Source organism: Stigmatopora nigra, chromosome 22 (genome assembly GCF_051989575.1).
Source record: "Stigmatopora nigra isolate UIUO_SnigA chromosome 22, RoL_Snig_1.1, whole genome shotgun sequence".
Lineage (NCBI taxonomy): Eukaryota > Metazoa > Chordata > Actinopteri > Syngnathiformes > Syngnathidae > Stigmatopora > Stigmatopora nigra.
Window position 1 is genome coordinate 2,512,032 of NC_135529.1, and position 11,752 is coordinate 2,523,783.

Sequence of the window (11,752 nt, forward strand, 5' to 3'; positions counted from 1 at the left end):
AATGAACACAATTTTAGTGATATGAAATATCTAATTTATTTTAAATATTGTATTTGATCTATGTTAACTAATACTTATATATATATATATATATATATATATATATATATATATATATATATATATATATATATATATATATATATATTAATATTAATATTATTTCGTATGGTAAGGGTATTTGCATACTTTTGCATGCGACTATGCTATTATAAATAAGAATGGCACTTTGGCGTTTGCAATCTTGTTCCTTTTCAGGTTCCGTAGGTACTAGCGATCAAGCTAGTTTAGTATCTTAAATCGAGTCAGTTTAAATGCATCATTTGATCTATCCATATTATTGAGTCCTACATAGTAGATCAGCGTCGGACCTTTTCCAGAGGCCATCGAAAACGCCCCCTTTATGATTCCCTTCAAGCACATATAAACGCGAGTTTAGTCAACACCATCGTTTCTTTACTTTGGCTGAACATTCTTCCGGATTCTGCTGTGTTCAATAAAGGTGAGTCAGTATTAAAAGTCCAACTCAACAAACCTGAGTCCAGTTTTAGTTGCAGGATGCTTAATCCATTTAACTCATTGGCTGCCATTGTAGGCGCACTACCTCCCATCCATATAAACTGGCACTCAACTAGCAGTCTTCTATATTGAACGTCTGTCCTTGTCAATGGCATTAAGTTATTTAATATTTTCTTATTTGTGAAGCAAAAATGTTTTCATTCATTGCATTTTTCATATGAAAAGAAACAAAAACGGTAACAATTATTCTTTTAGTTATTTATTTATTCATTTTACTTCCCACTTATCACAAGGATGCTGGGGGTGCTGGAGCTGCAGTCTATTTATTTAAAAATAGCATTGATTAAATAGTTGCTATTTTGCTTTTTGATAGTGCAAAATGTGTATTAATTTTAAAACAAAAATTATAATAATAAAAAATTAAATTGTTATTTATTATTAATAGTATTTTATTGATTATCAACTTTAGAGTATTGGTTCCATGACTAATTATATTAATTGAATAGAAATACACAAAAATGAAATCTGAAGGGGCCTTTTAATTTGTTTAAAATAATAAACTAATACAAGATTATTTCTCCACTCGATCAAAGCCTTGTTTGTCCATTGAAGTTCTTAAATTATTCTATAAATGTCATTTGCCTGATGCATCTTTCCTGACCAAGAAGTTACGTGTAATGCTTTTAAATTGAATGTTGTTTTCATGTGTTTCTTTTTAGGTTGAAGAACATGGTCGTGAATCTCTGCCTGCCACACTTCAACACAAACATAAGATGCAACAAGGTATTCAGCAATTTATCTTTTTTTTTTTCAATAGTATCCTGTAGGCATGTATAGCATTTGACTAAAATACACTAAATGATTTCCTTGCCATAATTTAGCTCTCAATAATATGGAATGAAATAAATGGGTACAAAATTGGCAATAGTTTTGTTATATTTTGTAAACAATTCAGACATCTGAACTTCTTACCAAAAGCAATTTTATTTTGTATAACTTGCAATGTTTATTTCCTGAACTAAAACTTTTAATCAATAAAATAAGTGCTTTGTGTGGAGCGTTAAATTAAGAAGTGTCAATTTTGGACATTTTGGCCCGATGAAACATAACATTTTGTCTTGGAGTCTATTTATTTGTGTTTATTTCCGATTCATTTTTTCCTACTACGTCACTATTTTTGTTTGCCCTCCGCTATCCACTTAATGAACAAGTGCGTCCTATGTCATGGTAGAAGAATTCTGGTAGACTTTGCAAAAGAATAACAAAGCTTTGGGTGAAGGTAAGGAACAAAAGGCCTGAAAATAAAGACGCTGAGGGCCACTGTGTTGTGTGGGAGATTGAATCATCGTTGGCCTTATGCTTTTTATCTGTTTTGCCCTTCAGTGCACACTAATTTTCTTGCGCAGGTTATGCTTTTATTACCTCATCTTTGGATGTCCTTGTCATATTTGAGAGTTTTTAATATTTCCAATTGAGTACACAGCATGTTCTCTGACCAATTATTTTTGTCACAGGGCAATAGGCACATGGATTTCCATGTGGTACAGGACTACTACTCAAAAGTCCAAACAAACTGGTCATCTTTGGAAATGCACTGTTGCCTACAGTATATTTTGGTCTTGATTTAATCACCACCTTGCTGTAATTGTGTTGTAATTCTTGATTCTGTCTTCCTTCGTTCGACTGCAGTTGTGCGCAGATGGATTCGATGTCACAAACCTCATATCAGCAGACTCTACCCAACGGAGACGGGGTTTCAAGCTGGAGTACTTTTTACGGCCTCCAGTGCAGGTAACGTTTTGATACTACCGTGGTAACTCGAGATACGAGCTTAATTTGACGTTTTCTGATTATAAAGAGAGTCATCATGCTGAGTGTCGTTAACAAGCCTTCTTTGTTCATCAGGTGACATTAAGGTTTGACTTCAAGGTGGAACTTTGCAGAGTCGATGTTGAGCTATGGCCCTGGGGCATGGACCGAGGACAATGCAGCAAGAGACTGGAGATTAGCACTAGTTCTGAACCTGTACAGACTTTTACTAAGGACCAAGTTCAAAACAGACCGCAGGCACAGTTTAATAAAGGTCATGGGAACAGCACAAAACACCTCAATTTGGGTCTGCAGGGTCAACAATTGAGGGAGAAGACTCTGAATGTGCCTCAGCAAAGTGCTCAAACCCTATCAGCATTTTCCGAGCATGCCTTTAAACTTGTGGGCCGTTGCGAAGTCCGGGAGGAAACCAAAGTGACTTTTTCTCGTTGTCGTTTTGATCCACGGCCTCCCTTCACCTCACGTCCTCCGCCTCATCCCGAGGATGCTCGCAGAGAGGAGCTGGAGAGCCGCGGACACCTTTCTTTGACCTCCGTCACGCATCTCCGCGTCACTCTGCCTTTCGGTGGCGCTGCGTCCGCTATGGGCCTCAAGGCTTTGGCGGTGTGGGGGCAACCGGCCCGTTGCTGTTCCCAAGAGGAAGTTGAGAAAATTGAGCATGTCCACAGAGCCAATCAAAGACCACTACCAAGACCTGTCCCAGCCGTCAATCAAATTAGACATCCTTGCCAGGACACACCTCTATGGTAAATACTTTTTGTTTGCTTTATATTGATTACTTTGGTTTTCAACAGTTTCCAACTGTCTTGAAAGCCAATGGATCATATTTTATTGTCAAAATAATATTGTACTTGGATTTCTAAAGGGAAAATACTTTTTTTTTTGAAGAAAATTAAGGAGAAATCATTTTCCATTAATCCATTGCATGTCTTTAGACTTCACGTCCTGTGTTTCCATTTGATTCTAGCATTCCATCCCTCAATTCAACCCCAGAAGAGTTCCTTGATCCCATTACCCAGGAAGTTATGGCGCTGCCGATGTTGCTTCCAAGCGGCATGTCGGTGGACAGCACCACCCTGGAGGAACACCAGAAGAGGGAAGCCTCATGGGGAAGACCCGGGAGCGACCCATTCACCGGCGTCCCCTTCACCGCCAGCTCTCAGCCTCTCCCTAATCCACAGCTAAAAAGACGAATCGACCATTTCCTTCTGCAGAACGGCTGCTCGAGAAGGGATGGAACGATCGGAAAGCGAGGTGTAGCCGAGGAGCCGCAAGCTTCGAGGCTGATAAACTCTTTGGAGACAAAGCAAAATCACTGTTTAGTGGCTTCCGCAGTAGATGGCCCCACATTGGAACAGATGTCAGATTACAAAAATGCTTCACGTGACTCAAAGCGTCATGAAAAAAGCTCAATTCTGGAGGTTGGCGAAGGGAGGAAACGACACTTAAGTGAATCACCAACTGACATGCAGCCATTGCTCCCTGAGAATAAACTATTGAGACGTGATACCTCAGGTGGGTGTACTTCTAATATAGTATTTGCACTCATTATTTTTTTTTACAAATGTTTACTTGGTTATATAATGTCATACTTGATGGATCTCAAGTCAGTGTTAGTTAACAGGTAGTTTTACCAAGTGTTTTTTGCATAACATTTCACTTCAAAGTCACTAGGGATGTCTTGATCACATATATTTTTATTTTTTGCAAGTTGTAGTCACCTAATTTTGAGATTCTACCAAGAATGCACACTTCCTTAATATATTAAGGATAAAATAAAGGCACGCCTAAATGTAAAATACTGTAAAATGGCCATATTTCCAATCATGCTTGAAAATGTGTTTTTACCATGATTCTGTGTAAATTCTAATTAACAGAGCCAAGCAGCAGCAGCAGCAGCAGCAGCGGCAGCACACATGAAACACGCCTATCAGCCAGCCTGGATAATGCCCTTTTCTCCGTCTTAAAGGGGCGACCCTCCTTCACATCTAACTTGTCTGTGCATAGATCTTCGCTTCCAGTCACCGAGTCTTTAGAAGCCTCGACTCAATGTCAGACCACCGTTTCTCATGCTGCAGGTGAGATCTGGGAACGTAAAAAAAAAAAAACATCACTTCATTATGATTTGAGTTTTACGACAATATCAATTGTGAAAACGTGATCAATTGGCACCCATATGAAAATAATTTGTCCATATCTTAAAACATAGAAATAAAATAACTAGACCACAGGAAAAACCCTTAACTCTGAGATTTAATTCCAAACTCTGCTATTCTGCTTTGTGATTTTCAGGCGATAGAACTTGCTCGTCTTGTGCTCGCACACTTTCTCCGTACTCAAAGGCACCATCAGCCGTTTACCGGCTGCTTTGCGGTCACTTGTTGTGCCGCTCTTGCCTGCAAAATCATTCGGTACCCTCGCCAAACTCTGTCGCCACGACGACAGCCTCCACCAGCGTCATATGCTCTGACTGCGGAAGCTCCACTTCCCGCGCCGACATCGTACGTGTGCATCACTAGCTTTCCCAGAGACAACACGGAGAATGAATCTATCTGCCTTCAAGGTTGAAGTACTGAAAAAATGTTTTGCCCTTGTTCGTCACTGTGCCTCAGGTGTAGAGTGGCCGTCAAGATGTATTGTGCAAAACAGTTTTGAAGAAAAGGAGAAAAAACATATAGAAATACAAATAATGTCCACATGCTCTTCTTCTCTTCATTGAGTGTTGCAGCCTTGGTTCAGCGGTTTGTGAATACACAAAGAGGCCTGAGGGCAGTGTGCAGAATAACCAGAGGGTGAATGCATAAAATGGGAAGTGAAGCATTCATAATCATTTCAACTTCTTTCATGTTACACTGCTCTTTTTGATTTTTATATCAAGAAATGGAAAAATGTCGGTTTTCCCTTTTATTTAAATTGTTATTGCTCCTAGGCATATATTTTATTAGAATGAAATCAATTTCTCACAGCACAGGACCAATCACAAACATCACAAAAAGTGGATGCAAAGATGCGAAAAATTAATTGATGAAAATTATGCAGATTATCTTTTTGGTTTGTAGACTTTGGGACTGCCACTAAGTGTATAAAAAGTGTCAAGTGACACCAGGACTTGTACATAAAAAACATAAAAAATGCCAACTGCATTGACAAGCATTTTGTCTCCTTGGTAACATCAAGCGTAATTAAGGTCATGATCCTGCATCCGCTCTATGGGAGTTTCATGCAAAATGGTGTCTGCTAAAAATATAAATTCTCTTTTTTTGTATTGCATGCAATACATTGGCGCTTATTTTTGAAATAGCCACATTAAGAATGTAATTCACCTGAGGAAACCTGGCCAACCAAGAATGAACTGTAGCCTAAAGCCTAGTGCAACAACAGTTTTTGTGTAATATTATGAAATAGCCAATTTACTCACCTGACCTGAATCCAATGCAATGCATTGCTAAAAGACAAAATTTAAAGAATACAGAAGACCATTACTAACTATTGTGGCTGGAAAACCATTACCTAGATCTGAGATCAGGTGTCTGGCCTTGTTTACCACTTTGCATCAATCCTAACGTTGTATTTTTTTCCCACCTCATTGTTTGCATCCTGAAATGCCGATCCTCATTGCTTTAAGTGATCAAAATGGCTATTGTGATTGAGTAACACTAGAAAAGCTTGAAAATAACTTATACTTCTTGAGCAATACTTAAATTTCAATTTCATCAGGACTTGAATTACTGTCTTTTCCCCCTCAAATTATTTCTAATTCAACTTAAATGCAAAGTACAAGTGTGAGTAAATGCTCAAGCATTAACTCTTAATAAGCAAGACAACACATAATCAGTGAACATTAATGCATAGCATGTAAGACAGGTTGATTTACAATGGTAATTGTGTTGGGATCATTTCAAGTCATTGAAACAAAACATGGGTCAATCCGTTTCTGACCTTGAGATTATCCCATAAATTAGTCAGGTGTTGATTGGACTGCTTGATCACGAAGTGCTCAATAATGACTGAGAAAGTCTTGATTAAGAGGTTGCTTTCACGGTAAAAAAAAACAAAAAACAATGTGTCCTTTTACCCACAACTTGAATATTGTTGCCTATTGAATACAGACAAAAACATTTTCTGCCGGAGCGGCTAAGTGATGCGCAAACACATCTACCTCGACCTCGTTGGCGCGTCTGTGGCGTCACAGAGCATTTCAATCGCACATTTATAAAGAGAGACAGCACGCCGTAAAGTCTACAACAAGCAAAAGTCCAGCTAAGCTCATCTGTCTCCAGTCAGCAGTGATGGCTCGCTCCTCTGTTCTCCCCCTCTTCGTCCTGGGACTCCTCGCCCTAGCCTCAGCCCTCTCCTCTGCCTGCTACATCCAGAACTGCCCACGGGGAGGAAAAAGAGCCTTGGCCGAGACTCATGGACTCAGACAAGTAGGCAGCTTTTACTTTTCTTTCTTTATCTTTTAACAAGTCTTTGATTTTCTATGCTTGTTTCCATCATTGAATTTTGCTGAACATTTTAAAACAGATTTATGGAGGTACAGACAGTATTATAGTTTGTGATTTGTTCCAAATGTTGCAATTTTACAAATAGTTAATAATAGGTGATAAAACTACATTTTAAAAAATGTTCTAGGGTCATATAGTAACAGTTGTTCGATAAATTACGGCTACTAATAAAAATTGGTTTGTAAGTAACTGTTTAAATTGCCTTAAGATATTGGTAAAGGCCATTTCTTAATGCTAACAGAAAATACAGAAATTTAGGATTTATTTTTTCAATAAAACCTTATGTACACATCAAAATTAATTTCGACTTTTCAATGATTAATTTTAAAATCTTGTTTTCTTCTTGAAATATCTAATAATAGCAATTAAAATTTCAAATCCCAATGAATAATTAATCAAAATGTCTAAATAAGCAAATATACAATAATGTAGTATCTTGCATTTTATTCCAATTCAAGCATGAAACTATTTTTCAGTTTAATTCTTGCCACCCATTGACAATTTGTAACAGTTAAGCACAATATTGCTGTCAAAGTCCCAAAGTAAACTTGTCAAATTGCCCATGGTTTAATGAAAGGTGAGTAATAATACTAAAATACACACCCTCATAGTCAAAATTGCAGCCAGCCTTTGATGTAGAGCAGTATTGACCTTTTTTAATATTTTTTATTTAGTTTTTAAATACTTCTGGCTAAAATTGAGTTAGCCCATTGTTGTTCTCACAGTCCAAATTGAGTTAAAACTTGGAAACAAATGATTACAACACCATTTTTTTCCCCTGTACGTGCCTCACAGTGCATGTCATGCGGCCCTGGGGAAAGAGGCCGCTGCTTTGGTCCTAACATCTGCTGTGTGGAGGGCTTCGGTTGCATTCTGGGATCTCAAGAAACATCCCACTGTATGGAGGAAAACTACCTGTTGACACCCTGCCAGACTGGGGGCCGACCCTGCGGACGCGATGGGGCTCACTGTGCTGCTTCGGGAGTCTGCTGCAACTCTGGTAAAAAGAATAATAATAATAATAATTGCAAAGAATGTGAAATGAATCCTTCTTTGTATGTGAGGTTAGAACACTTTACTCCCCAATGTTTGCAGAGAGCTGTGCTGTGGACTCCTCCTGCCTCGGGGAGTTTGAAATGGAGGATCCAGCCCAACCTTCTGCAGGGAGCTCACCTACAGAAGCGCTTCTACGCCTGCTCCATGTAGCCACCAGAGGACAGACTGAGTACTGAACACTATATCTCCCATCAATTGCAAAGTATCTGTCCGGCCTGCAAGACGGGGGCATAATGTTCTGATCATTTAAACCTAAAAAAAAAAAAGTTCTAACTCCAACTGCGTACCTAAAAAGCGTATTTCTTCTCCATTTAGCTGAATGCAGACAGATAGGCTTGCTTCAAGTTATTTTGAGACTCCCAGCCTGAAACCCACACTCTGTTAATTCAGTGTTCCCCCAAAATGCATTAAATCAATCCACACGTATTTGCGCAGTCAATCATTTTTAATTAAATTGGATTGAATTGGGAAATTTTCTGTTGTGCTGGTTGGGAATGACTCAAGTAAAAGCCATAATCTTTCGTAAGATTGTGGTTAAGAAAATTAACATTCTTAAAAGGAGAAATACGCTTGTAAATCATACCACTATTCTTGACATGATATTAAAAATGAATTATTGTTGTAAATAGTAGATAAAACGTTAATTTTAGATGATTTACGATGCCTGGACCGTTTGTGCAGCGGATACTGTAAATGGGGGAAAACTATTAAAAGTGTATCTTCAAAAACGTTGTGTTGTATTTGTCCATTAAGGTGCAAATGGTGCCGCCATTTGTCGTAAATACAGTGTACAGATGCAAAGGTTGGTTTCTCATTAAGTTGCACTGCAGCCTACATTTACAATAATTGCTCAGTAAAAGATAAGAAAGATCACGGATTCTAAATGAAGAAATATATCTAATTTCTGCACGATATCAAAAATTACTGAATTCTGAAGTTCTGGGTTTGAAACTCAAAAGAGGCTTGATAGCAAAGGGCTGGATGGATGAAAAAATATCTTTTAATGTTATAAATCAAGGAAATTATTTAATTAATGAGTTGCCCGCCAAAATGTCAGAGCAGGTGTGTTTCAACGTGTCCACAGATAAAACCCGGTGTTTGCCTGTGGGGATATTGGTTGTTGTGGTCCCAGTTTGATCAAACTGAAAAATTGGACTGGGGCCAGTTGGAATGCAACGGATAAGTTTGAAGTCACGTTAATAATTATTACAAGGGATTACAGTAGAAAATGTAAGAATATTTGTACTCAGTCCAACTTTTTTGTACAAAAGGCTATTGTAAAGGCAGCAGCACCTGCACCTCATACAGCTTATTTATTCTAATAGAATTTAGTGTTTGGGGACCACGAGGGTGATACACAGTTTAATTCTTGGTCAGTAAAAAAAAAAGCCCATATATACTTTATTTATCACAATTTTTAGGGACTTCAGTATTTTTTGTCTGGCTGTATTTTTACTGACAATTTTAGACAGCATAGAACAATAACAGCCAACAATTACTATGTCGAGTCCACTTTGTGATGAATTTTGTGGTAAACAAACAAATATATTTTCCATAAACCTTACAGTGTTCTAAAACAAGTTGGCATGTGTGCCACAATTGTTTGAAATCTGAAAAAATGTTGTTTATCCTTATGGCTTGTTTAGACTTGTTTATTGCTTCAGGCAAGCAAATATACTAGCGATTGATTCTGAGATTTGAGATTGACATCAGATTTGTTTTTTTCGATGGACAAGTTCAGCCAGGTTATGAAAAAAGTTAGTGGTAATGCATTTTTGATTGCTTATGTTTTTATTTAAAGTAAAGCCAAGAATCTCAGTTGAGTGTAACTAAATATGGAGCAGTAATGTGATGAGGTCCAATTCATTTAAATGGATTGGACTTCTCTTATCATCATCAATGGGAGTGAATTTTAAGCTTCATTGAATTATCGTTAGATATCGTGAGTATAATGTCAAAAGTTGAGCAATGCTTTCATTAAAAGTGCACAATATTATCTGCCAGAGAATTTCTGAATCAACCTTGGATTATAACTTTTCCATCAAGCCTGTCATGTCTAATGCTTTAATTTATGTGAAAACGGTTGACTTGAAAATTTCCGTCAATTTACCTGTCACATGTCAGCGCCTGTTAGAGTGTTTTTTTTTTTTTTTTTTATCCCCTCCTGCCTCACTATATAGCCAGGTGCTCAGGGGTTGTATAAAAAGGTGGAAGACCACATTTTCCATGTTAGCACATTTTATTTACTTTAACTCACCTGCACTACCATTATGGATCTTAAAGCAGTCGTGCTGACCTTTTGCCTCGTCGCTTTGGTCATCAGCTCCACTGAAGGTATGCGTTGTAGTTCTATGGAAACTAAATGATAGAACAGAACAAAATATAATGTGATTATTAGAATTGTTCATTAGAATGGAGAAATTCCCATTTATTGAAATAGCATTTTTTTTTGTTTCATTAAATAATCTATATCCTGCAACCTTTGTGAGGATAAACAGTTCAATATATGAATGAAGGAATATATAATATATAAACTTGCATCCTTACACTAACTTTATGGAATGGCCATTCATTCATGCATCCATTCATTCATTTTTCAATGTCATTTATCCTCACAGGTGAGCAGAGGTACATTTTTAATAAAGGTAGATTTACATATTTTTGCTAATTGCATTTAAATGCAAATAGGAGCATGTATGACATTTATTTGAGTCAATAATGTAACTGAATTAATGTCGTGGATCAACAAATTAGACCTACATTATATCAGATCAACCTGTACTAGTCTGTTCTCTCCTTACTAATCCCAATAATAACATAATACATTGCTATATAAATAACTTACTGAAAGGGTCAAACAAAAATTGCAAGTTATTATCTTTGTAAGGAGTTTTTTTTCTACACTCATTGAGCCAATTTAAATATGCTGGCCAATCTGAGTGAACAATAACAAGTAATTTAAAATTAATGATGATCATGGGATAATAGATGTTGACTTTGTTTTGATTTATTTTCCGGATACAAGGTCTTTTTTTCAACACAAATCCATCTTATTTTCTTGTCCGTTGATTAAATGCCTTCCATTTGTTCTCCAATTCAAGGTGGTATCAGCAAATGCTGTATTAATACCAGAAATACTGTTCCAAAGCAAGTGCTTGCAAAGGTCCAAAGATGGTACATGCAGTACAGCACTGGACTCTGTGACATCGACGCTCTCGTGTAAGCTCCAACATGTTCTTAATAACTCTTAAAAGAAAACATTGAATAATATTTTGTCTGAAGAGTCACAACTTCTATGCATTTAATGTGGAAATTTTTGCTGTCTCTCTCCATCCTGTGTGTGGTGGCCATGAGTGGTCATTTGCATTTTTAACCATTTTTCAAAAGTAGTTTCCATACTTGAATACATACATAAAATAATTTGCCTATTAAAATGTGTACTTCCGTATTGTAAAGGATTTTTTTTTCTTTTTCTCGTGCAGGTTATATGTGGGTGTCTGGACCAACATGGAAAATGAGCTGAGAAGGGTTCTGAAGATGAGGCAGATAAGGCTGGGAACAACACACTGACAAGTCTATGGTCTATGGATAGTAATCATGTGAATTCATTTACATTATTGCTGACTTATAAACAATCAATTGAATTAACATTTCTGATCATAGCTTTTCTTACTGATATGTCCTTGTTTTTATAATGCTTAACTCTTTTTTCTTGTTGTTTTGTAATCATTTTCCTGCACACACACACAAACAAAAAAACTCAATTCTTTCAATATTATGCAAGTGTATATTTGATGATCACTTACAAATATATTTTGAATGATTTTCATTTTCAATTCCAG

General features: G+C 37.0%; 2 protein-coding genes across 2 annotated transcripts; both read left to right on the forward strand.

Annotated features, from left to right (window-relative positions):
- The first annotated feature begins 254 nt into the window (after nucleotides 1-254).
- LOC144215503 (RING finger protein 37-like) lies at nucleotides 255-5,277 on the forward strand. Its single transcript, XM_077744479.1, has 7 exons — nucleotides 255-502; nucleotides 1,239-1,302; nucleotides 2,209-2,310; nucleotides 2,425-3,095; nucleotides 3,317-3,864; nucleotides 4,227-4,427; nucleotides 4,642-5,277. The coding sequence occupies exons 2-7, from the start codon at nucleotides 1,249-1,251 to the stop codon at nucleotides 4,866-4,868; spliced, it is 1,803 nt and encodes a 600-aa protein (XP_077600605.1). The 5' UTR covers nucleotides 255-502; nucleotides 1,239-1,248; the 3' UTR covers nucleotides 4,869-5,277.
- A 1,309-nt stretch (nucleotides 5,278-6,586) lies between these two features.
- Nucleotides 6,587-8,599, forward strand: LOC144215505 (vasotocin-neurophysin VT 1-like). The gene is made up of 3 exons (XM_077744480.1): nucleotides 6,587-6,776; nucleotides 7,650-7,854; nucleotides 7,950-8,599. Exons 1-3 carry the CDS (start codon nucleotides 6,639-6,641, stop codon nucleotides 8,084-8,086), a joined length of 480 nt encoding a protein of 159 aa, XP_077600606.1. The 5' UTR covers nucleotides 6,587-6,638; the 3' UTR covers nucleotides 8,087-8,599.
- The last annotated feature ends 3,153 nt before the right edge of the window (nucleotides 8,600-11,752 follow it).